We start from the raw sequence: 26,603 nt of genomic DNA, 5'->3' as shown, positions 1-26,603 counted from the left end.
TGTATATTCTTATGATCAAACAAGCAGTGGTATATTGACATTGTTTTCGGTACTTATGTAACTGTAATGTAAAGTAATGGAAAAAACTTCAATACGTGTAGAGTATATAATATATGTAATGCATGTACAGTATTTTACATGTAATATATGTACATGTGATATGTGTACAGTATTTTACATGTAATGCATGTACAGTATTTTACATGTAATATATGTACATGTGATATGTGTACAGTATTTTACATGTAATGCATGTACAGTATTTTACATGTAATATGTACATGTAATGTAATGTAATGTACAGTATTTTACATGTAATATATGTACATGTGATATGTGTACAGTATTTTACATGTAATATATGTACAGTATTTTACATGTAATATATGTACATGTGATATGTGTACAGTATTTTACATGTAATGCATGTACAGTATTTTACATGTAATATGTGTACATGTGATATGTGTACAGTATTTTACATATAATGCATGTACAGTATTTTACATGTAATATATGTACATGTGATATGTGTACAGTATTTTGCATGTACAGTATTTTACATGTAATATATGTACATGTGATATGTGTACAGTATTTTACATGTAATGCATGTACAGTATTTTTAAAGTAATATATGTACATGTGATATGTGTACAGTATTTTACATGTAATGCATGTACAGTATTTTTAAAGTAATGCATATATGTACAGAATTCATTACATGTGATGTGTACAGAATTTTACATGTAATGCATGTACAGTATTTTTAAAGTAATGCATATATGTACAGAATTTTACATGTGATGTGTACAGAATTTTACATGTAATGCATGTACAGTATTTTACATGTAATGCATGTACAGTATTTTACATGTAATGCATGTACAGTATTTTACATGTAATGCATGTACAGTATTTTACATGTAATGCATGTACAGTATTTTACATGTAATGCATGTACAGTATTTTACATGTAATGCATGTACAGTATTTTACATGTAATGCATGTACAGCATTTTACATGTAATGCATGTACAGTATTTCAAGCATGGCTAAAGAAAACAAAAACAAATATATCTTTATTAGCAGTGCTTATTTGAATACAAACGTTGGGATCAGTACTTATTTATTTTAAAGTAATGCATATATGTACAGAATTTTACATGTGATGTGTACAGAATTTTACATGTAATGCATGTACAGTATTTTACATGTAATGCATGTACAGTATTTTACATGTTATGCATGTACAGTATTTTACATGTAATGCATGTACAGTATTTTACATGTAATGCATGTACAGTATTTTACATGTAATGCATGTACAGTATTTTACATGTAATGCATGTACAGTATTTTACATGTAATGCATGTACAGTATTTCAAGCATGGCTAAAGAAAACAAAAACAAATATATCTTTATTAGCAGTGCTTATTTGAATACAAACGTTGGGATCAGTACTTATTTGTTCGTGACACTTATTCAGCTGAAGCTCTATTCAATAAGTAAAAAAATGTTACAAATCATTATATATTTTGTTTTTCTTTCGTTCAATAGGTACAAACTTTTGACATGTGTGAGTTTTTAACTCCGCCACGTAAAACACTCCAGATTTGTTGTTTACTCCGACGAGATGTGGTGCTGTGTTTTGAGGTAGTGTAATTGTATCTAATACAACACATTCTCCGATTGCACCAGCATTCGGTGGGGTAGCAACCAAAAGTATTTTGCTTTCATTCAGTAGTGCAACGATAAAATGCGTCTTATCTTTACTGATTCTGAAAAAGAAATGGTTTATATAAATTTTACAAGCTATCTACAAGTAATATATTAAAAATAAATCCATGTACAAAGCATATTCACTTATAACTTGACTGTTGATTTGGTTTTATATCAAATCAACTTTATTTGTTTTATAACTATACATACATGCAAACATTTTTTTCATCGATAGTATTAGTAAAAAAATCATGTAAAAACTATATAAACCATTCAATTATTAATATTGATTACAATTTTTTTGAATGTGTTATTTATTTATACCTATACCAGGTAACCATTTTAGTCAAAGACTGGTTTCCCAGAGGGAAATTAGCTAGATTAGCTAGATGTGTACACTGGACCTATGGTTTATAGTCTTTATCCGAGAAGACTTGTTCTACCACCAGAGCCACGGAGTAAGTGAGCCTTGAACCCTTGTCGATGTTATGGCTACTTAATTACGGTTCCATTGTCTTAACCGCTCGCTTTATATGCTCTGAATACACGGTGCCAATGTGTCACTAACCTGACAGAATATGGTTGCCCAGTTGAAAAACAACTTGTCCACTTTCCCAGGAATTTGCCAGTGTCCGCATCAAAAGCTTGAAGTCTACCGTTCATGCGGTCAGCGACCCAGACACGATTGTGCTCGTCAAGCTCAACACTATGCGGTACATCAAAGTAGCCATCTTTAGTACTGTTTGGTCCACCAACGTGCCACATCAGTTTGAAATCTAGAAAATAATGATAATATAATAATATATGGCTGAACACTGCTGAGTGGTTAACTCAATTGTTTTGAATTGGTAAACATTCATAGCGGCTATTACGTTGTTTATTTTTGTTTTCTGTTATCTTTGCGCATTCAAAAAACAACTAACCTGTATTATTTTTCATTCATTGAAAAATGTACTGGTCTATTTGAATAGAACAGTCAATCAGTCTTTCAAATCATGAAATTATATTCTGCCTGTTCTACTCATCATCGGTATTTGTATACAGTAATAATCTTATTAGTGGAAGTTGAACTCAATTTTTGTAATTACCTTTAGACAGTTTAATTAGCCTATTATTACTACCACCGTCTCCATCTACAATGTACATCTCCCCCTTCTCATTGAAGGCCAAATCAGCAACATGATCAAACTGTACTGGGGCTAGACCTGTTCCTGCCGTCCCTGCTGTTCCAATCATAGTCTCAAGTTTACCTTCAGGGGAAAACCCCTTCACTGTATGTCCATATGTAGCTGTAGAATTGAAAACAGGCAATAAAGTTTAAAGTAGTACAAAAAACAGTGAATGCACAAGTATTTTATACACACATATACAAAATTGTTTACTTCTGGTGAAATAAAAGCCATATTTGTCAGTGTGTGGTACAGTAAATGGGGGACAATGAGAGATGAAAGGGAAAACATTTTTTTCACTGTTCATTGATACTAAAATTTAATTAAAAATGTTTTGCATACATCCCCAAACAGAGCAGTACATCCTAAGAGAGCAGTCAATCAAGGCAATCTAACAACAGGACACTGAGCTCGACTTGTCAAGATAGGAACTCCTAACAGTCCTTTGATCTTATGTCTGGCTGCTTCTTCATGGCGCGCTGTGTCTGTTAAGGGGCGTGGAACAGATCGTGTCGCAGCCACAGATAAACTCTTTGATCTCCGGAGCTCAGCATCCTGTTGTTAGGATTGCCTTGGTCCAACACTATCCTTGGGTTTAATCAACACTTTCTGCAAACGTTTACCATTTCCAAGATCTGTCACCCACACACTGGTTTGACCTGACGTTACGTTTTGAAAGACTCGTAGACCATGGATCATGCTCACAACTGACGTATCAAAGGTCAGCACTCGTTTCAGATGTCCATCTTCAGAGAATACTACAATAGGATGAAATTTAACACCCCTCTACAGAAAAATTTAATTTTTTTAGTAAATGAAAAGGTTTTACTATTGATGAATTAAAACAAAAACAGTAATATTATTTGATTTAGTAATTTAGTAAATTAAAGGGTGGACTGTACTCTACCTAAGGGGGTGTCACGAAAGCTCAGACCACGAAAGCTCAGACCCCCTAAGACCTAAGATCACGAAAGCTAAGACCCAACACCTAAGATTACAAATATTTATCTTTCGCACCTGCCTTGTATTTTAACTCCCAACAATTATTCTGAATACCACACCTTAGAATTGGCACTTTCATGAAAAAGAATCACATAAAAAGTAACAAATACATTTTTAAATTGAAGATTTTACAGACGTTTTTCTCGCACACAAAATGACTAGCCTACAGGACAGTAGGCCTACCCCATGGGCCATGTTCAATGTTTTTGTTTCTATGGAACGTCAAAAGAGCAAAAATTATATAGAGGGCTGAAAACTCTGTGGAGTCCATCTACAGTGTGGATGGAACAATGTAAAATTAAAATTGTAATGATAATAGTATAATCATGCAAGTACGAAGAAATAAATACTGGCAAATAAATTTTAATTTAAAAATCATGATAAGTTTTTTTGTTTCGTTTTCTTTCTGTTTTTATACTTGTACTATTATTGTTGCTCTTTTGGCGCTCCATAGAAACAAAAACATTGAGCATGGGGGGGGCCGAGCTCGAGGAGTTACATTGTCATTACAGTATACAAAGAAACACATCTGTAAAATCATCAATTTAAAGGATTTATTTATTTGTTATTATGTGTTTCTCCTTCTGAAAGTACTTATAAGTCCTAATTTTAAAGTGTGGTGTTCAGGATAAAGTTAGTCAACAAATTTGGAGTCAAAATACAAGAAAGGAAGAAAAACATCCTCTGAAGCAACACAATGGAGTAAATATATACCAACAAACAACCCGTCAAGTTTGTTTGTTGTAAAGAAAAAATATACATTTACTCAACGGGCGAAAATAATGTGAGTTTATCTATGTTTTGCGGTAGTATTAAATTATATTTATGGTAATAAATGAAACCTACTGTGTTTAAAATTATGTATGGATAAACAAGTATTGTTTTTAAGCTGTAGTATATCTTAGTATTTGTAATCTTAGGTGTTGGGTCTAGCGCCGTGAAGTTGGTTACTTATTCCTTATTCGACATTCGTCAATGGAAGTTGGTTCCTTATTCGACGTTCGACATTCGCTAGGCTAGGCCAAAATTTCGAAAATGATAATTTCCCAGCGGTAAATATGCCGTGCGCCACCAACCAATCTCCTGCTGTTACTTATTCCCTATTCGACATTCATTCGTGAAGTTGGTTCCTTATTCGACGTTCGCTAGGCCGCGGCCGACCGGCTGGCCCAAATTCGTACCAAAGTAGACCTAGTGTAGATGTACCTATTTTATCACAGATTTACATTTTTTAGTTCCGATATTACGACCATACCAACGCCTCGGGCCGGGTTCACAATAGTATAGATTGACGTAGTATGGTCCTGGAATTCCAGAAATGTGCCACTTGCCCCGACCCAGATCGGGCAAGTACGGATTTTAAAGCAATTTAAAATGCGTATTTTTAGCATTAATTTAGTAAACACCACTTTTAAAGTGGCCATATGACCACACACCGACGCCTCGCGTCGGGTACACAATAGTATAGATTGACGTAGTATGGTCCTGGCATTCCAGAAATGTGCCACCTGCCCCGGCCCAGTGCGGGCAAGTACGTGTTTTAAAGCAATTTCAAATGCGTATTTTTAGCAATAATTTACTAAGAATTAATAGCACCACTTTTAAAGTGGCCATATGACCACACCACGACGCCTCGGGCCGGGTACACAATAATATAGATTGACGTAGTATGGTCCTGGCATTCCAGAAATGTGCCACTTGCCCCGGCACAGTGCGGGCAAGTACGGGTTTTAAAGCAATTTAAAATGCGTATTTTTAGTGTTATTTTACTAAGTATTAATAGCACCACTTTTAAAGTGGCAATATGACCACACCCCGACGTCTCGGGCCGGCCGCCGGGTACACAATAGTATAGATTGACGTAGTATGGTCCTGGCTTTCCAGAAATGTGCCACTTGCCCCGGCCCAGTGCGGGCAAGTACGGATTTTAAAGCAATTTAAAATGCGTATTTTTGGCATTAATTTAGTAAACACCACTTTTAAAGTGGCCATATGACCACACCCCGACGCATCGGGCCGGGTACTCAATAGTATAGATTGACGTAGTATGGTCCTGGCATTCCAGAAATGTGCCACCTGCCTCGGCCCAGTGCGTGCAAAAGTACGTGTTTTAAAGCAATATTCAAATGCGTATTTTTAGCAAAAATTTACTAAGAATTAATAGCACCACTTTTAAAGTGGCCATATAACCACACCCCGACGCCTCAGGTCGGGTTCACAATAGTATAGATTGATGTAGAATGGTCCTGGCATTCCATAAATGTGCCACTTGCCCCGGCCCAGTGCGGGCAAGTAAGTGTTTAAAAGCAATTTCAAATGCGTATTTTTAGCATTAATTTACTAAGAATTAATAGCACCACATTTAAAGTGGCCATATGACCACACCCCGACGCCTCGGGCCGGGAACACAATAGTATAGATTGACGTATTATGGTCCTGGCATTCCAGAAATATGCCACTTGCCCCGGCCCAGTGCCGGCAAGTACGGATTTTAAAGCAATTTAAAATGCATATTTTTAACATTAATTTAGTAAACACCACTTTTAAAGTGGCCATATGACCACACCACGACGCCTCGGGCCGGGTACAAAATAGTATAGATTGACGTAGTATGGTCCTGACTTTCCAGAAATGTGCCACTTGCCCCGGCCCAGTGCGGGAAAGTACGTGTTTAAAAGCAATTTCAAATGCGTATTTTTAGCATTAATTTACTAAGAATTAATAGCACCACTTTTAAAGTGGCCATATGACCACACCCCAACGCCTCGGGCCGGGAACACAATAGTATAGATTGACGTAGAATGGTCCTGGCATTCCAGAAATGTGCCACTTGCCCCGGCCCAGTGCGGGCAAGTACGTATTTTAAAGCAATTTCAAATGCGTATTTTTAGCATTAATTTACTAAGAATTAATAGCACCACATTTAAAGTGGCCATATGACCACACCCCGACGCCTCGGGCCGGGAACACAATAGTATAGATTGACGTAGTATGGTCCTGGCATTCCAGAAATATGCCACTTGCCCCGGCCCAGTGCCGGCAAGTACGGATTTTAAAGCAATTTAAAATGCGTATTTTTAGCATTAATTTAGTAAACACCACTTTTAAAGTGGCCATATGACCACACCCCGACGCCTCGGGCCGGGTACACAATAGTATAGATTGACGTAGTATGGTCCTGACTTTCCAGAAATGTGCCACTTGCCCCGGCCCAGTGCGGGAAAGTACGTGTTTAAAAGCAATTTCAAATGCGTATTTTTAGCATTAATTTACTAAGAATTAATAGCACCACTTTTAAAGTGGCCATATAACCACACCCCAACGCCTCGGGCCGGGAACACAATAGTATAGATTGACGTAGAATGGTCCTGGCATTCCAGAAATGTGCCACTTGCCCAGGCCCAGTGCGGGCAAGTACGGATTTTAAAGCAATTTAAAATGCGTATTTTTAGCATTAATTTAGTAAACACCACTTTTAAAGTGGCCATATGACCACACCCCGACGCCTCGGGCCGGGTACACAATAGTATAGATTGACTTAGTATGGTCCTGGCTTTCCAGAAATGTGCCACTTGCCCCGGCCCAGTGCGGGCAAGTACGTGTTTAAAAGCAATTTCAAATGCGTATTTTTAGCATTAATTTACTAAGAATTAATAGCACCACATTTAAAGTTGCCATATGACCACACCCCGACGCCTCGGGCCGGGAACACAATAGTATAGATTAACGTAGTATGGTCCTGGCATTCCAGAAATATGCCACTTGCCCCGGCCCAGTGCGGGCAAGTACGGATTTTAAAGCAATTTAAAATGCGTATTTTTAGCATTAATTTAGTAAACACCACTTTTAAAGTGGCCATATGACCACACCCCGACGCCTCGGGCCGGGTACACAATAGTATAGATTGACGTAGTATGGTCCTGGCTTTCCAGAAATGTGCCACTTGCCCCGGCCCAGTGCGGGCAAGTACGGATTTTAAAGCAATTTGAAATGCGTGTTTTTAGTGTTATTTTACTAAGTATTAATAGCACCACTTTTAAAGTGGCAATATGACCACACCCCGACGCCTCGGGCCGGATTCACAATAGTATGGATTGACGTAGAATGGTCCGGAAATTCCAGAAATGTGCCACTTGCCCCGGCCCAGTGCGGGCAAGTACGTGTTTTAAAGCAATTTAAAATGCGTGTTTTTAGTGTTATTTTACTAAGTATTAATAGCACCACTTTTAAAGTGGCAATATGATCACACCCCGACGCCTCGGGCCGGATTCACAATAGTATAGATTGACGTAGTATGGTCATGACTTTCCAGAAATGTGCCACTTGCCCCGGCCCAGTGCGGGCAAGTACGTGTTTAAAAGCAATTTCAAATGCGTATTTTTAGTGTTATTTTACTAAGTATTAATAGCACCACTTTTAAAGTGGCCATATGACCACACCCCGACGCCTCGGGCCGGGTACACAATAATATAGGTTGACGTAGTATGGTCCTGGCATTCCAGAAATGTGCCACTTTCCCCGGCCCAGTGCGGGCAAGTACGGGTTTTAAAGCAATTTAAAATGCGTATTTTTAGTGTTATTTTACTAAGTATTAATAGCACCACTTTTAAAGTGGCAATATGACCGCACCCCGACGCCTCGGGCCGGGTACACAATAGTATAGATTGACGTAGTATGGTCCTTGTTTTCCAGAAATGTGCCACTTGCCCCGGCCCAGTGCAGGCGAGTACGGATTTTAAAGCAATTTAAAATGCGTATTTTTGGCATTAATTTAGTAAACACCACTTTTAAAGTGGCCATATGATCACACCCCGACGCCTCGGGCCGGGTACACAATAGTATAGATTGACGTAGTATGGTCCTGACTTTCCAGAAATGTGCCACTTGCCCCGGCCCAGTGCGGGCAAGTACGTGTTTAAAAGCAATTTCAAATGCGTATTTTTAGCATTAATTTACTAAGAATTAATAGCACCACTTTTAAAGTGGCCATATGACCACACCCCAACGCCTCGGGCCGGGAACACAATAGTATAGATTGACGTAGAATGGTCCTGGCATTCCAGAAATGTGCCACTTGCCCCGGCCCAGTGCGGGCATGTACGGATTTTAAAGCAATTTAAAATGCGTATTTTTAGCATTAATTTAGTAAACACCACTTTTAAAGTGGCCATATGACCACACCCCGACGCGTCGGGCCGGGTACACAATAGTATAGATTGACTTAGTATGGTCCTGGCTTTCCAGAAATGTGCCACTTGCCCCGGCCCAGTGCGGGCAAGTACGTGTTTAAAAGCAATTTCAAATGCGTATTTTTAGCATTAATTTACTAAGAATTAATAGCACCACATTTAAAGTGGCCATATGACCACACCCCGACGCCTCGGGCCGGGAACACAATAGTATAGATTAACGTAGTATGGTCCTGGCATTCCAGAAATATGCCACTTGCCCCGGCCCAGTGCGGGCAAGTACGGATTTTAAAGCAATTTAAAATGCGTATTTTTAGCATTAATTTAGTAAACACCACTTTTAAAGTGGCCATATGATCTGACCACACCCCGACGCCTCGGGCCGGGTACACAATAGTATAGATTGACGTAGTATGGTCCTGGCTTTCCAGAAATGTGCCACTTGCCCCGGCCCAGTGCGGGCAAGTACGGATTTTAAAGCAATTTAAAATGCGTGTTTTTAGTGTTATTTTACTAAGTATTAATAGCACCACTTTTAAAGTGGCAATATGACCACACCCGACGCCTCGGGCCGGATTCACAATAGTGTGGATTGACGTAGAATGGTCCGGACATTCCAGAAATGTGCCACTTGCCCCGGCCCAGTGCGGGCAAGTACGTGTTTTAAAGCAATTTAAAATGCGTATTTTTAATGTTATTTTACTAAGTATTAATAGCACCACTTTTAAAGTGGCCATATGACCACACCCCGACGCCTCGGGCCGGGTACACAATAATATAGATTGACGTAGTATGGTCCTGGCATTCCAGAAATGTGCCACTTTGCCCGGCCCAGTGCGGGCAAGTACGGGTTTTAAAGCAATTTAAAATGCGTATTTTTAGTGTTATTTTACTAAGTATTAATAGCACCACTTTTAAAGTGGCAATATGACCGCACCCCGACGCCTCGGGCCGGGTACACAATAGTATAGATTGACGTAGTATGGTCCTGGCTTTCCAGAAATGTGCCACTTGCCCCGGCCCAGTGCGGGCGAGTACGGATTTTAAAGCAATTTAAAATGCGTATTTTTGGCATTAATTTAGTAAACACCACTTTTAAAGTGGCCATATGACCACACCCCGACGCATCGGGCCGGGTACACAATAGTATAGATTGACGTAGTATGGTCCTGACATTCCAGAAATGTGCCACCTGCTCCGGCCCAGTGCGTGGAAGTACGTTATTTTAAAGCAATTTCAAATGCGTATTTTTAGCAAAAATTTACTAAGAATTAATAGCACCACTTTTAAAGTGGCCATATGACCACACCCCGACGCCTCGGGTCGGGTTCACAATAGTATAGATTGATGTAGAATGGTCCTGGCATTCCATAAATGTGCCACTTGCCCCGGCCCAGTGCGGGCAAGTAAGTGTTTAAAAGCAATTTCAAATGCGTATTTTTAGCATTAATTTACTAAGAATTAATAGCACCACATTTAAAGTGGCCATATGACCACACCCCGACGCCTCGGGCCGGGAACACAATAGTATAGATTGACGTAGTATGGTCCTGGCATTCCATAAATATGCCACTTGCCCCGGCCCAGTGCGAGCAAGTACGGATTTTAAAGCAATTTAAAATGCGTATTTTTAGCATTAATTTAGTAAACACCACTTTTAAAGTGGCCATATGACCACACCCCGACGCCTCGGGCCGGGTACACATTAGTATAGATTGACGTAGTATGGTCCTGGCTTTCCAGAAATGTGCCACTTGCCCCGGCTCAGTGCGGACAAGTACGTGTTTAAAAGCAATTTCAAATGCGTATTTTTAGCATTAATTTACTAAGAATTAATAGCACCACATTTAAAGTGGCCATATGACCACACCCCGACGCCTCGGGCCGGGAACACAATAGTATAGATTGACGTAGTATGGTCCTGGCATTTCAGAAATATGCCACTTGCCCCGGCCCAGTGCGGGCAAGTACGGATTTTAAAGCAATTTCAAATGCGTATTTTTAGCAAAAATTTACTAAGAATTAATAGCACCACTTTTAAAGTGGCCATATGACCACACCCCGACGCCTCGGGTCGGGTTCACAATAGTATAGATTGATGTAGAATGGTCCTGGCATTCCATAAATGTGCCACTTGCCCCGGCCCAGTGCGGGCAAGTAAGTGTTTAAAAGCAATTTCAAATGCGTATTTTTAGCATTAATTTACTAAGAATTAATAGCACCACATTTAAAGTGGCCATATGACCACACCCCGACGCCTCGGGCCGGGAACACAATAGTATAGATTGACGTAGTATGGTCCTGGCATTCCATAAATATGCCACTTGCCCCGGCCCAGTGCGAGCAAGTACGGATTTTAAAGCAATTTAAAATGCGTATTTTTAGCATTAATTTAGTAAACACCACTTTTAAAGTGGCCATATGACCACACCCCGACGCCTCGGGCCGGGTACACATTAGTATAGATTGACGTAGTATGGTCCTGGCTTTCCAGAAATGTGCCACTTGCCCCGGCTCAGTGCGGACAAGTACGTGTTTAAAAGCAATTTCAAATGCGTATTTTTAGCATTAATTGACTAAGAATTAATAGCACCACATTTAAAGTGGCCATATGACCACACCCCGACGCCTCGGGCCGGGAACACAATAGTATAGATTGACGTAGTATGGTCCTGGCATTTCAGAAATATGCCACTTGCCCCGGCCCAGTGCGGGCAAGTACGGATTTTAAAGCAATTTAAAATGCGTATTTTTAGCATTAATTTAGTAAACACATTAATTTACTAAGAATTAATAGCACCACATTTAAAGTGGCCATATGACCACACCCCGACGCCTCGGGCCGGGAACACAATAGTATAGATTGACGTAGTATGGTCCTGGCATTCCAAAAATATGCCACTTGCCCCGGCCCAGTGCGGGCAAGTACGGATTTTAAAGCAATTTAAAATGCGTATTTTTAATGTTATTTTACTAAGTATTAATAGCACCACTTTTAAAGTGGCAATATGACCACACCCCGACGCCTCGGACCGGATTCACAATAGTATGGATTGACGTAGAATGGTCCGGACATTCCAGAAATGTGCCACTTGCCCCGGCCCAGTGCGGGCAAGTACGTGTTTTAAAGCAATTTAAAATGCGTGTTTTTAGTGTTATTTTACTAAGTATTAATAGCACCACTTTTAAAGTGGCAATATGACCACACCCCGACGCCTCGGGCCGGATTCACAATAGTATAGATTGACGTAGTATGGTCCTGACTTTCCAGAAATGTGCCACTTGCCCCGGCCCAGTGCGGGCAAGTAAGTGTTTAAAAGCAATTTCAAATGCGTATTTTTAGTGTTATTTTACTAAGTATTAATAGCACCACTTTTAAAGTGGCCATATGACCACACCCCGACGCCTCGGGCCGGGTACACAATAATATAGGTTGACGTAGTATGGTCCTGGCATTCCAGAAATGTGCCACTTTCCCCGGCCCAGTGCGGGCAAGTACGGGTTTTAAAGCAATTTATAATGCGTATTTTTAGTGTTATTTTACTAAGTATTAATAGCACCACTTTTAAAGTGGCAATATGACCGCACCCCGACGCCTCGGGCCGGGTACACAATAGTATAGATTGACGTAGTATGGTCCTTGTTTTCCAGAAATGTGCCACTTGCCCCGGCCCAGTGCGGGCGAGTACGGATTTTAAAGCAATTTAAAATGCGTATTTTTGGCATTAATTTAGTAAACACCACTTTTAAAGTGGCCATATGATCACACCCCGACGCCTCGGGCCGGGTACACAATAGTATAGATTGACGTAGTATGGTCCTGACTTTCCAGAAATGTGCCACTTGCCCCGGCCCAGTGCGGGCAAGTACGTGTTTAAAAGCAATTTCAAATGCGTATTTTTAGCATTAATTTACTAAGAATTAATAGCACCACTTTTAAAGTGGCCATATGACCACACCCCAACGCCTCGGGCCGGGAACACAATAGTATAGATTGACGTAGAATGGTCCTGGCATTCCAGAAATGTGCCACTTGCCCCGGCCCAGTGCGGGCATGTACGGATTTTAAAGCAATTTAAAATGCGTATTTTTAGCATTAATTTAGTAAACACCACTTTTAAAGTGGCCATATGACCACACCCCGACGCGTCGGGCCGGGTACACAATAGTATAGATTGACTTAGTATGGTCCTGGCTTTCCAGAAATGTGCCACTTGCCGCGGCCCAGTGCGGGCAAGTACGTGTTTAAAAGCAATTTCAAATGCGTATTTTTAGCATTAATTTACTAAGAATTAATAGCACCACATTTAAAGTGGCCATATGACCACACCCCGACGCCTCGGGCCGGGAACACAATAGTATAGATTAACGTAGTATGGTCCTGGCATTCCAGAAACATGCCACTTGCCCCGGCCCAGTGCGGGCAAGTACGGATTTTAAAGCAATTTAAAATGCGTATTTTTAGCATTAATTTAGTAAACACATTAATTTACTAAGAATTAATAGCACCACATTTAAAGTGGCCATATGACCACACCCCGACGCCTCGGGCCGGGAACACAATAGTATAGATTGACGTAGTATGGTCCTGGCATTCCAGAAATATGCCACTTGCCCCGGCCCAGTGCGGGCAAGTACGGATTTTAAAGCAATTTAAAATGCGTATTTTTAATGTTATTTTACTAAGTATTAATAGCACCACTTTTAAAGTGGCAATATGACCACACCCCGACGCCTCGGACCGGATTCACAATAGTATGGATTGACGTAGAATGGTCCGGACATTCCAGAAATGTGCCACTTGCCCCGGCCCAGTGCGGGCAAGTACGTGTTTTAAAGCAATTTAAAATGCGTGTTTTTAGTGTTATTTTACTAAGTATTAATAGCACCACTTTTAAAGTGGCAATATGACCACACCCCGACGCCTCGGGCCGGATTCACAATAGTATAGATTGACGTAGTATGGTCCTGACTTTCCAGAAATGTGCCACTTGCCCCGGCCCAGTGCGGGCAAGTACGTGTTTAAAAGCAATTTCAAATGCGTATTTTTAGTGTTATTTTACTAAGTATTAATAGCACCACTTTTAAAGTGGCCATATGACCACACCCCGACGCCTCGGGCCGGGTACACAATAATATAGGTTGACGTAGTATGGTCCTGGCATTCCAGAAATGTGCCACTTTCCCCGGCCCAGTGCGGGCAAGTACGGGTTTTAAAGCAATTTATAATGCGTATTTTTAGTGTTATTTTACTAAGTATTAATAGCACCACTTTTAAAGTGGCAATATGACCGCACCCCGACGCCTCGGGCCGGGTACACAATAGTATAGATTGACGTAGTATGGTCCTTGTTTTCCAGAAATGTGCCACTTGCCCCGGCCCAGTGCGGGCGAGTACGGATTTTAAAGCAATTTAAAATGCGTATTTTTGGCATTAATTTAGTAAACACCACTTTTAAAGTGGCCATATGATCACACCCCGACGCCTCGGGCCGGGTACACAATAGTATAGATTGACGTAGTATGGTCCTGACTTTCCAGAAATGTGCCACTTGCCCCGGCCCAGTGCGGGCAAGTACGTGTTTAAAAGCAATTTCAAATGCGTATTTTTAGCATTAATTTACTAAGAATTAATAGCACCACTTTTAAAGTGGCCATATGACCACACCCCAACGCCTCGGGCCGGGAACACAATAGTATAGATTGACGTAGAATGGTCCTGGCATTCCAGAAATGTGCCACTTGCCCCGGCCCAGTGCGGGCATGTACGGATTTTAAAGCAATTTAAAATGCGTATTTTTAGCATTAATTTAGTAAACACCACTTTTAAAGTGGCCATATGACCACACCCCGACGCGTCGGGCCGGGTACACAATAGTATAGATTGACTTAGTATGGTCCTGGCTTTCCAGAAATGTGCCACTTGCCCCGGCCCAGTGCGGGCAAGTACGTGTTTAAAAGCAATTTCAAATGCGTATTTTTAGCATTAATTTACTAAGAATTAATAGCACCACATTTAAAGTGGCCATATGACCACACCCCGACGCCTCGGGCCGGGAACACAATAGTATAGATTAACGTAGTATGGTCCTGGCATTCCAGAAATATGCCACTTGCCCCGGCCCAGTGCGGGCAAGTACGGATTTTAAAGCAATTTAAAATGCGTATTTTTAGCATTAATTTAGTAAACACCACTTTTAAAGTGGCCATATGATCTGACCACACCCCGACGCCTCGGGCCGGGTACACAATAGTATAGATTGACGTAGTATGGTCCTGGCTTTCCAGAAATGTGCCACTTGCCCCGGCCCAGTGTGGGCAAGTACGGATTTTAAAGCAATTTAAAATGCGTGTTTTTAGTGTTATTTTACTAAGTATTAATAGCACCACTTTTAAAGTGGCAATATGACCACACCCCGACGCCTCGGGCCGGATTCACAATAGTGTGGATTGACGTAGACTGGTCCGGACATTCCAGAAATGTGCCACTTGCCCCGGCCCAGTGCGGGCAAGTACGTGTTTTAAAGCAATTTAAAATGCGTATTTTTAATGTTATTTTACTAAGTATTAATAGCACCACTTTTAAAGTGGCAATATGACCACACCCCGACGCCTCGGGCCGGGTACACAATAATATAGATTGACGTAGTATGGTCCTGGCATTCCAGAAATGTGCCACTTTGCCCGGCCCAGTGCGGGCAAGTACGGGTTTTAAAGCAATTTAAAATGCGTATTTTTAGTGTTATTTTACTAAGTATTAATAGCACCACTTTTAAAGTGGCAATATGACCGCACCCCGACGCCTCGGGCCGGGTACACAATAGTATAGATTGACGTAGTATGGTCCTGGCTTTCCAGAAATGTGCCACTTGCCCCGGCCCAGTGCGGGCGAGTACGGATTTTAAAGCAATTTAAAATGCGTATTTTTGGCATTAATTTAGTAAACACCACTTTTAAAGTGGCCATATGACCACACCCCGACGCATCGGGCCGGGTACACAATAGTATAGATTGACGTAGTATGGTCCTGACATTCCAGAAATGTGCCACCTGCCCCGGCCCAGTGCGTGGAAGTACGTTATTTTAAAGCAATTTCAAATGCGTATTTTTAGCAAAAATTTACTAAGAATTAATAGCACCACTTTTAAAGTGGCCATATGACCACACCCCGACGCCTCGGGTCGGGTTCACAATAGTATAGATTGATGTAGAATGGTCCTGGCATTCCATAAATGTGCCACTTGCCCCGGCCCAGTGCGGGCAAGTAAGTGTTTAAAAGCAATTTCAAATGCGTATTTTTAGCATTAATTTACTAAGAATTAATAGCACCACATTTAAAGTGGCCATATGACCACACCCCGACGCCTCGGGCCGGGAACACAATAGTATAGATTGACGTAGTATGGTCCTGGCATTCCAGAAATATGCCACTTGCCCCGGCCCAGTGCGAGCAAGTACGGATTTTAAAGCAATTTAAAATGCGTATTTTTAGCATTAATTTAGTAAACACCACTTTTAAAGTGGCCATATGATCTGACCACACCCCGACGCCTCGGGCCGGGTACACAATAGTATAGATTGACGTAGTATGGTCCTGGCTTTCCAGAAATGTGCCACTTGCCCCGGCCCAGTGCGAGCAAGTACGGATTTTAAAGCAATTTAAAATGCGTATTTTTAGCATTAATTTAGTAAACACCACTTTTAAAGTGGCCATTATGACCACACACCGACGCCTCGGGTCGGGTTCACGATAGTATAGATTGACGTAGTATGGTCCTGGCATTGATCCAGAAATGTACCACTTGCCCCGGCCTGGTGCGGGCAAGTACGTGTTTTAAAGCAATTTAAAATGCGTATTTTTAGTGTTATTTTACTAAGTATTAATAGCACCACTTTTAAAGTGGCAATATGACCACACCCCGACGCCTCGGGCCGGGTTCACAATAGTATGGATTGACGTAGAAAGGTCCAGACTTTCTAGAAATGTGCCACTTGCCCCGGCCCAGTGCGGGCCAGTACGTGTTTTAAAGCAATTTAAAATGCTTATTTTTAGTGTTATTTTACTAAGTATTAATAGCACCACTTTTAAAGTGGCCATATGACCACACCCCGACGCCTCGGGCCGGGTACACAATAGTATAGATTGACGCAGTATGGTCCTGGCTTTCCAGAAATGTGCCACTTGCCCCGGCCCAGTGCGGGCAAGTACGGATTTTAAAGCAATTTAAAATGCGTATTTTTAGCATTAATTTAGTAAACACCACTTTTAAAGTGGCCATATGACCACACCCCGACGCCTTGGGTCGGGTTCACAATAGTATAGATTGTTGATGTAGAATGGTCCTGGCATTCCATAAACGTGCCACTTGCCCCGGCCCAGTGCGGGCAAGTACGTGTTTAAAAGCAATTTAAAATGCGTATATTTAGTGTTTTTTTAACTAAGTATTAACAGCACTACTTTTAAAGTGGCAATATGACCACACCCCGACGCCTCGCGCCGGGTTCACAATAGTATGGATTGACGTAGAATGGTCCTGAAATTCCAGAAATGTGCCACTTGCCCCGGACCAGTGCGGGCAAGTACGTGTTTTAAAGCTATTTAAAATGCGTATTTTTAGCATTAATTTAGTAAACGCCACTTTTAAAGTGGCCATATGACCACACCCCGACGCCTCGGGCCGGGTACACAATAGTATAGATTGACGTAGTATGGTCCTGACTTTCCAGAAACACTTTAAAGTGCTTTAAAACACGTACTTGCCCGCACTGGGCCGGGGCAAGTGGCACATTTATGGAATGCCAGGACCATACTACGTCAATCTATACTATTGTGAACCCGGCCCGAGGCGTCGGGGTGTGGTCATATTGCCACTTTAAAAGTGGTGCTATTAATACTTAGTAAAAAACACTAAAAATACGCATTTTAAATTGCTTTAAAACACGTACTCGCCCGCACCAGGCCGGGGCAAGTGGTACATTTCTGGAATGCCAGGACCATACTACGTCAATCTATACTATCGTGAACCCGACCCTAGGCGTCGGTGTGTGGTCATAATGGACAGTTTAAAAGTGGTGTTTACTAAATTAATGCTAAAAATACGCATTTTAAATTGCTATAAAATTCGTACTTGCCCGCACTGGGCCGGGGCAAGTGGAACATTTCTGGAATGCCAGGACCATACTACGCCAATCTATATTATTGTGTACCCGGCCCGAGGCGTCGGGGTGTGGTCATATGGCCACTTTAAATGTGGTGCCATTAATTCTTAGTAAATTAATGCTAAAAATACGCATTTTAAATTGCTTTAAAACACGTACTTGCCAACACTGGGCCGGGGCAAGTGGCACATTTATGGAATGCCAGGACCATTCTACATCAATCTATACTATTGTGAACCCGATCCGGGGCGTCGGGGTGTGGTTATATGGCCACTTTAAAAGTGGTGTTTACTAAATTAATGCTAAAAATACGCATTTTAAATTGCTTTAAAATCCGTACTTGCCCGCACTGGGCCGGGGCAAGTGGCACATTTCTGGAAAGCCAGGACACTACTACGTCAATCTATACTATTGTGTACCCGACCTGAGGCGTTGGGGTGTGGTCATACGGCCACTTTAAAAGTGGTGCTATTATAATACTTAGTAAAATAACACTAAAAAGACGCATTTTAAATTGCTTTAAAACCCCTACTTGCCCACACTGGGCCGGGGCAAGTGGCACATTTCTGGAATGCCAGGACCATACTACGTCAATCTATACTATTGTGTACCCGGTCCGAGGCGTCGGGGTGTGGTCATATGGCCACTTTAAAAGTTGTGTTTACTAAAAATGCTAAAAATACGCATTTTATATTGCTTTAAAATCCATACTTGCCCGCACTGGGCCGGGGCAAGTGGCATATTTCTGGAATGCCAGGACAGTACTACGTCAATCTATACTATTGTGTACCCGGCCCGAGGGGCCGGGGTGTGGTCATATTATGGCCACTTTAAATGTGGTGCTATTAATTCTTAGTAAATTAATGCTAAAAATACGCATTTGAAATTGCTTTTAAATACGTACTTGCCCGCACTGGGCCGGGGCAAGTGGCACATTTGTGGAATGCCAGGACCATTCTACATCAATCTATACTATTGTGAACCCGACCCGAGGCGTCGGGGTGTGGTCATATGGCCACTTTAAAAGTGGTGTTTACTAAATTATTGCTAAAAATACGCATTTTAAATTGCTTTAAAATCCGTACTTGCCCGCACTGGGCCGGGGCAAGTGGCACATTTCTGGAAAGCCAGGACAATACTACGTCAATCTATACTATTGTGTACCCGGCCCGAGGCGTCGGGGTGTGGTCATATTGCCACTTTAAAAGTGGTGCTTTTAATACTTAGTAAAATAACACTAAAAATACGCATTTTAAATTGCTTTAAAACCCGTACTTGCCCGCACTGGGCCGGGGCAAGTGGCACATTTCTGGAATGCCAGGACCATACTACGTCAATCTATATTATTGTGTACCCGGCCCGAGGCGTCGGGGTTTGGTCATATGGCCACTTTAAAAGTGGTGCTATTAATACTTAGTAAAATAACACTAAAAATACGCATTTTAAATTGCTTTAAAACCCGTACTTGCCCGCACTGGGCCGGGGCAAGTGGCACATTTCTGGAAAGCCAGGACCATACTACGTCAATCTATACTATAATCTACCCGGTCCGAGGCGTCGGGGTGTGGTCATATGGCCACTTTAAAAGTGGTGCTATTAATACTTAGTAAAATAACACTAAAAATACGCATTTTAAATTGCTTTAAAACACGTACTTGCCCGCACCAGGCCGGGGCAAGTGGTACATTTCTGGATCAATGCCAGGACCATACTACGTCAATCTATACTATCGTGAACCTGACCCGAGGCGTCGGTGTGTGGTCATAATGGCCACTTTAAAAGTGGTGTTTACTAAATTAATGCTAAAAATACGCATTTTAAATTGCTTTAAAATCCGTACTTGCCCGCACTGGGCCGGGGCAAGTGGCACATTTCTGGAATGCCAGGACCATTCTACGTCAATCTATACTATTTTGTTCCCGGCCCGAGGCGTTGGGGTGTGGTCATATGGCCACTTTAAAAGTGGTGCTATTAATTCTTAGTAAATTAATGCTAAAAATACGCATTTGAAATTGCTTTTAAACACGTACTTGCCCGCACTGGGCCGGGGCAAGTGGCACATTTCTGGAAAGTCAGGACCATACTACGTCAATCTATACTATTGTGTACCCGGCCCGAGGCGTCGGGGTGTGGTCATATGGCCACTTTAAAAGTGGTGTTTACTAAATTAATGCTAAAAATACGCATTTTAAATTGCTTTAAAATCCGTACTTGCCCGCACTGGGCTTGGGCAAGTGGCATATTTCTGGAATGCCAGGACCATAATACGTCAATCTATACTATTGTGTTCCCGGCCCGAGGCGTCGGGGTGTGGTCATATGGCCACTTTAAATGTGGTGCTATTAATTCTTAGTAAATTAATGCTAAAAATACGCATTTGAAATTGCTTTAAAACCCGTACTTGCCCGCACTGGGCCGGGGAAAGTGGCACATTTCTGGAATGCCAGGACCATACTACGTCAACCTATATTATTGTGTACCCGGCCCGATGCGTCGGGGTGTGGTCATATGGCCACTTTAAAAGTGGTGCTATTAATACTTAGTAAAATAACACTAAAAATACGCATTTTAAATTGCTTTAAAACACGTACTTGCCCGCACTGGGCCGGGGCAAGTGGCACATTTCTGGAATGTCCGGACCATTCTACGTCAATCCATACTATTGTGAATCCGGTCCGAGGCGTCGGGGTGTGGTCATATTACCACTTTAAAAGTGGTGCTATTAATACTTAGTAAAATAACACTAAAAACACGCATTTCAAATTGCTTTAAAATCCGTACTTGCCCGCACTGGGCCGGGGCAAGTGGCACATTTCTGGAAAGCCAGGCCCATACTACGTTAATCTATACTATTGTGTACCCGGCCCGAGGCGTCGGGGTGTGGTCATATGGCCACTTTAAATGTGGTGCTATTAATTCTTAGTAAATTAATGCTAAAAATACGCATTTGAAATTGCTTTTAAACACGTACTTGCCCGCACTGGGCCGGGGCAAGTGGCACATTTCTGGAAAGCCAGGACCATACTAAGTCAATCTATACTATTGTGTACCCGGCCCGAGGCGTCGGGGTGTGGTCATATGGCCACTTTAAAAGTGGTGTTTACTAAATTAATGCTAAAAATACGCATTTTAAATTGCTTTAAAATCCGTACTTGCCCGCACTGGGCCGGGGCAAGTGGCACATTTCTGGAATGCCAGGACCATTCTACGTCAATCTATACTATTGTGTTCCCGGCCCGAGGCGTTGGGGTGTGGTCATATGGCCACTTTAAAAGTTGTGCTATTAATTCTTAGTAAATTAATGCTAAAAATACGCATTTGAAATTGCTTTTAAACACGTACTTGCCCGCACTGGACCGGGGCAAGTGGCACATTTCTGGAAAGTCAGGACCATACTACTGTACGTCAATCTATACTATTGTGTACCCGGCCCGAGGCGTCGGGGTGTGGTCATATTGCCACTTTAAAAGTGGTGCTTTTAATACTTAGTAAAATAACACTAAAAATACGCATTTTAAATTGCTTTAAAACCCGTACTTGCCCGCACTGGGCCGGGGCAAGTGGCACATTTCTGGAATGCCAGGACCATACTACGTCAATCTATATTATTGTGTACCCGGCCCGAGGCGTCGGGGTGTGGTCATATGGCCACTTTAAAAGTGGTGCTATTAATACTTAGTAAAATAACACTAAAAATACGCATTTTAAATTGCTTTAAAACCCGTACTTGCCCGCACTGGGCCGGGGCAAGTGGCACATTTCTGGAAAGCCAGGACCATACTACGTCAATCTATACTATTATGTACCCGGTCCGAGGCGTCGGGGTGTGGTCATATGGCCACTTTAAAAGTGGTGCTATTAATACTTAGTAAAATAACACTAAAAATACGCATTTTAAATTGCTTTAAAACACGTACTTGCCCGCACCAGGCCGGGGCAAGTGGTACATTTCTGGATCAATGCCAGGACCATACTACGTCAATCTATACTATCGTGAACCCGACCCGAGGCGTCGGTGTGTGGTCATAATGGCCACTTTAAAAGTGGTGTTTACTAAATTAATGCTAAAAATACGCATTTTAAATTGCTTTAAAATCCGTACTTGCCCGCATTGGGCCGGGGCAAGTGGCACATTTCTGGAATGCCAGGACCATTCTACGTCAATCTATACTATTTTGTTCCCGGCCCGAGGCGTCGGTGTGTGGTCATATGGCCACTTTAAAAGTGGTGCTATTAATTCTTAGTAAATTAATGCTAAAAATACGCATTTGAAATTGCTTTTAAACACGTACTTGCCCGCACTGGGCCGGGGCAAGTGGCACATTTCTGGAAAGTCAGGACCATACTACGTCAATCTATACTATTGTGTACCCGGCCCGAGGCGTCGGGGTGTGGTCATATGGCCACTTTAAAAGTGGTGTTTACTAAATTAATGCTAAAAATACGCATTTTAAATTGCTTTAAAATCCGTACTTGCCCGCACTGGGGGCCTGGGCAAGTGGCATATTTCTGGAATGCCAGGACCATACTACGTCAATCTATACTATTGTGTTCCCGGCCCGAGGCGTCGGGGTGTGGTCATATGGCCACTTTAAATGTGGTGCTATTAATTCTTAGTAAATTAATGCTAAAAATACGCATTTGAAATTGCTTTAAAACCCGTACTTGCCCGCACTGGGCCGGGGAAAGTGGCACATTTCTGGAATGCCAGGACCATACTACGTCAACCTATATTATTGTGTACCCGGCCCGAGGCGTCGGGGTGTGGTCATATGGCCACTTTAAAAGTGGTGCTATTAATACTTAGTAAAATAACACTACAAATACGCATTTTAAATTGCTTTAAAACACGTACTTGCCCGCACTAGGCCGAGGCAAGTGGCACATTTCTGGAATGTCCGGACCATTCTACGTCAATCCATACTATTGTGAATCCGGTCCGAGGCGTCGGGGTGTGGTCATATTGCCACTTTAAAAGTGGTGCTATTAATACTTAGTAAAATAACACTAAAAACACGCATTTCAAATTGCTTTAAAATCCGTACTTGCCCGCATGGGCCGGGGCAAGTGGCACATTTCTGGAAAGCCAGGACCATACTACGTCAATATATACTATTGTGTACCCGGCCCGAGGCGTCGGGGTGTGGTCATATGGCCACTTTAAAAGTGGTGATTACTAAATTAATGCTAAAAATACGCATTTTAAATTGCTTTAAAATCCGTACTTGCCCGCACTGGGCCGGGGCAAGTGGCATATTTCTGGAATGCCAGGACCATACTACGTTAATCTATACTATTGTGTTCCCGGCCCGAGGCGTCGGGGTGTGGTCATATGGCCACTTTAAATGTGGTGCTATTAATTCTTAGTAAATTAATGCTAAAAATACGCATTTGAAATTGCTTTTAAACACGTACTTGCCCGCACTGGGCCGGGGCAAGTGGCACATTTCTGGAAAGCCAGGACCATACTAAGTCAATCTATACTATTGTGTACCCGGCCCGAGGCGTCGGGGTGTGGTCATATGGCCACTTTAAAAGTGGTGTTTACTAAATTAATGCTAAAAATACGCATTTTAAATTGCTTTAAAATCCGTACTTGTCCGCACTGGGCCGGGGCAAGTGGCACATTTCTGGAATGCCAGGACCATTCTACGTCAATCTATACTATTGTGTTCCCGGCCCGAGGCGTTGGGGTGTGGTCATATGGCCACTTTAAAAGTGGTGCTATTAATTCTTGGTAAATTAATGCTAAAAATACGCATTTGAAATTGCTATTAAACACGTACTTGCCCGCACTGGGCCGGGGCAAGTGGCACATTTCTGGAAAGTCAGGACCATACTACGTCAATCTATACTATTGTATACCCGGCCCGAGGCGTCGGGGTGTGGTCATATGGCCACTTTAAAAGTGGTGTTTACTAAATTAATGCTAAAAATACGCATTTTAAATTGCTTTTAAATCCGTACTTGCCCGCACTGGGCCTGGGCAAGTGGCATATTTCTGGAATGCCAGGACCATACTACGTCAATCTATACTATTGTGTTCCCGGCCCGAGGCGTCGGGGTGTGGTCATATGGCCACTTTAAATGTGGTGCTATTAATTCTTTGTAAATTAATGCTAAAAATACGCATTTGAAATTGCTTTTAAACACTTACTTGCCCGCACTGGGCCGGGGCAAGTGGCACATTTATGGAATGCCAGGACCATTCTACATCAATCTATACTATTGTGAACCCGACCTGAGGCGTCGAGGTGTGGTCATATGGCCACTTTAAAAGTGGTGCTATTAATTCTTAGTAAATTTTTGCTAAAAATACGCATTTGAAATTGCTTTAAAACACGTACTTGCCCGCACTGGGCCGGGGCAGGTGGCACATTTCTGGAATGCCAGGACCATACTACGTCAATCTATACTATTGTGTACCCGACGCGAGGCGTCGGTGTGTGGTCATATGGCCACTTTAAAAGTGGTGTTTACTAAATTAATGCTAAAAATACGCATTTTAAATTGCTTTAAAATCCGTACTTGCCCGATCTGGGTCGGGGCAAGTGGCACATTTCTGGAATTCCAGGACCATACTACGTCAATCTATACTATTGTGAACCCGGCCCGAGGCGTTGGTATGGTCGTAATATCGGAACTAAAAAATGTAAATCTGTGATAAAATAGGTACATCTACACTAGGTCTACTTTGGTACGAATTTGGGCCAGCCGGTCGGCCGCGGCCTAGCGATCGTCGAATAAGGAACCAACTTCAAGAATGAATGTCGAATAGGGAATAAGTAACAGCAGGAGATTGGTTGGTGGCGCACGGCATATTTACCGCTGGGAAATTATCATTTTCGAAATTTTGGCCTAGCCTAGCGAATGTCGAACGTCGAATAAGGAACCAACTTCCATTGACGAATGTCGAATAAGGAATAAGTAACCAACTTCACGGCGCTTTTGTGTCTTAGCTTTCGTGATCTTAGGTCTTAGGGGGTCTGAGCTTTCGTGGTCTGAGCTTTCGTGACACCCCTACCTAAGGCTAGGAATTTAACCAAATTATAAATACAAACTGGGACTGGCTAACAATTATTTTATTTATTTTTGAGATGTTATATAATATTAAGACGGGCACTTACACACTAGCGCCCAATTACAGTTTTAATGATTAGGTAGTGCAGAAAAATAATTGCAATGTCTGTCTACTGACAATGTGCAGTCTTTCCATATAAGCAACTGTCCACCAGCGGGGGAGAGGAAGGTTTTAAGGCATCCACGTAATAATAAACACCACTCTTTTACTCGGCCTAGAAGGACTACTCACTCTTTCTCTACTACTAGGGGCGCTAGTTCCGTTTCGCACCTGTCATTTATTTCGACTCAAAATGTGTTAAGAAACTTTATCGTGAGTACCACACCTTAGAATTAGGCCTCAAAAATACTTTTACGAAGGAGATCACACAAAAAGTGACAAATAAATGCTTTAAATTGATGAATTTACAGACGTGTTTCTCGCACATCGGTTCGTCAATTTTGCATACGCCATGTTCAATGTTGTTGTTTCTATGGAGCGCCAAAAGAGCAATCATAATAGAGGGCTAAAAACTCAATATAATGCGTATATTTAATGCATTTATTGGTGAAAATTACGTTCAATTTTAATATATTTTGTCAATGTCAATGCAACAAAACCCTAGGGGTACCTAGCCTAGGCCTGAGACTAAGAGGAATATTATTTAGATCATTTGAGGTATAAAAACTACAGTACATGCATGTATATGGATGATGAATTTGTCGATTTTAAAATCATGTAGGGTATCAACAGTAACATTTTTGTTGCATTGACATTGGCAAAATATATTAAAATTGAGGCTCTTTTGGCGCTCCATAGAAACAACAACATTGAACATGGCGTATGCGAAATTGACGAACCGATGTGCGAGAAACACGTCTGTAAATTCATCAATTTAAAGCATTTATTTGTCACTTTTTGTGTGATCTCCTTCCTAAAAGTATTTTTGAGGCCTAATTTTAAGGTGTGGTACTCACGATAAAGTTTCTTAACCCATTTTGAGTCGAAATAAATGACAGGTGCGAAACGGAACTAGCGTCCTACTAGGCCTAGGCCTAGGCCTAGTAGTAGAGTCTAGCCTAGTCTGGGAAAGTCAAATAACTCACCTGTGAAACATATATTTCTCCAGCTTTCTCATCAATATCGACACTGTAAACCTGCCCAGTAAATACTGATGTATTTAATGGCCAAGAATCATCTAATTTGTACAAAGCTTTTTGTGGTGCAGCCGAAGAAATTAGAAATAAACAGCAAAAAGTAAACAACAAACACAGCGACATCGTAACAGTGGAGGACTCCAT

General features: G+C 41.8%; 1 protein-coding gene across 1 annotated transcript; it reads right to left on the bottom strand.

The window, feature by feature from the left end:
- Positions 1-934: 934 nt before the first annotated feature.
- On the bottom strand, positions 935-26,603 carry LOC140048690 (NHL repeat-containing protein 3-like). The gene is made up of 5 exons (XM_072093458.1): positions 26,409-26,603; positions 3,516-3,678; positions 2,812-3,012; positions 2,292-2,499; positions 935-1,782 (listed from the first exon to the last, which is right to left on the bottom strand). The coding sequence occupies exons 1-5, from the start codon at positions 26,601-26,603 to the stop codon at positions 1,521-1,523; spliced, it is 1,029 nt and encodes a 342-aa protein (XP_071949559.1). The 3' UTR covers positions 935-1,520.

This window comes from Antedon mediterranea, chromosome 5 (genome assembly GCF_964355755.1).
Source record: "Antedon mediterranea chromosome 5, ecAntMedi1.1, whole genome shotgun sequence".
In the NCBI taxonomy this organism is placed as follows: Eukaryota; Metazoa; Echinodermata; class Crinoidea; order Comatulida; family Antedonidae; genus Antedon; species Antedon mediterranea.
The sequence above is the reverse complement of the archived record's forward strand: the minus strand, read 5'-3'. Positions and strand labels throughout refer to the sequence as shown.

Excerpts from the sequence above, each read along its gene's own strand:
- LOC140048690 (XM_072093458.1), bottom strand. The coding sequence starts at position 26,603 with ATGGAGTCCTCCACTGTTACGATGTCGCTGTGTTTGTTGTTTACTTTT. Across the intron at positions 3,679-26,408 it reads GAGAAATATATGTTTCACAG|AGGGGTGTTAAATTTCATCC; the intron begins GTGAGTTATTTG and ends ATTTTTCTGTAG. Across the intron at positions 3,013-3,515 it reads GGTGACAGATCTTGGAAATG|CTACATATGGACATACAGTG; the intron begins GTAAACGTTTGC and ends TCAATTCTACAG.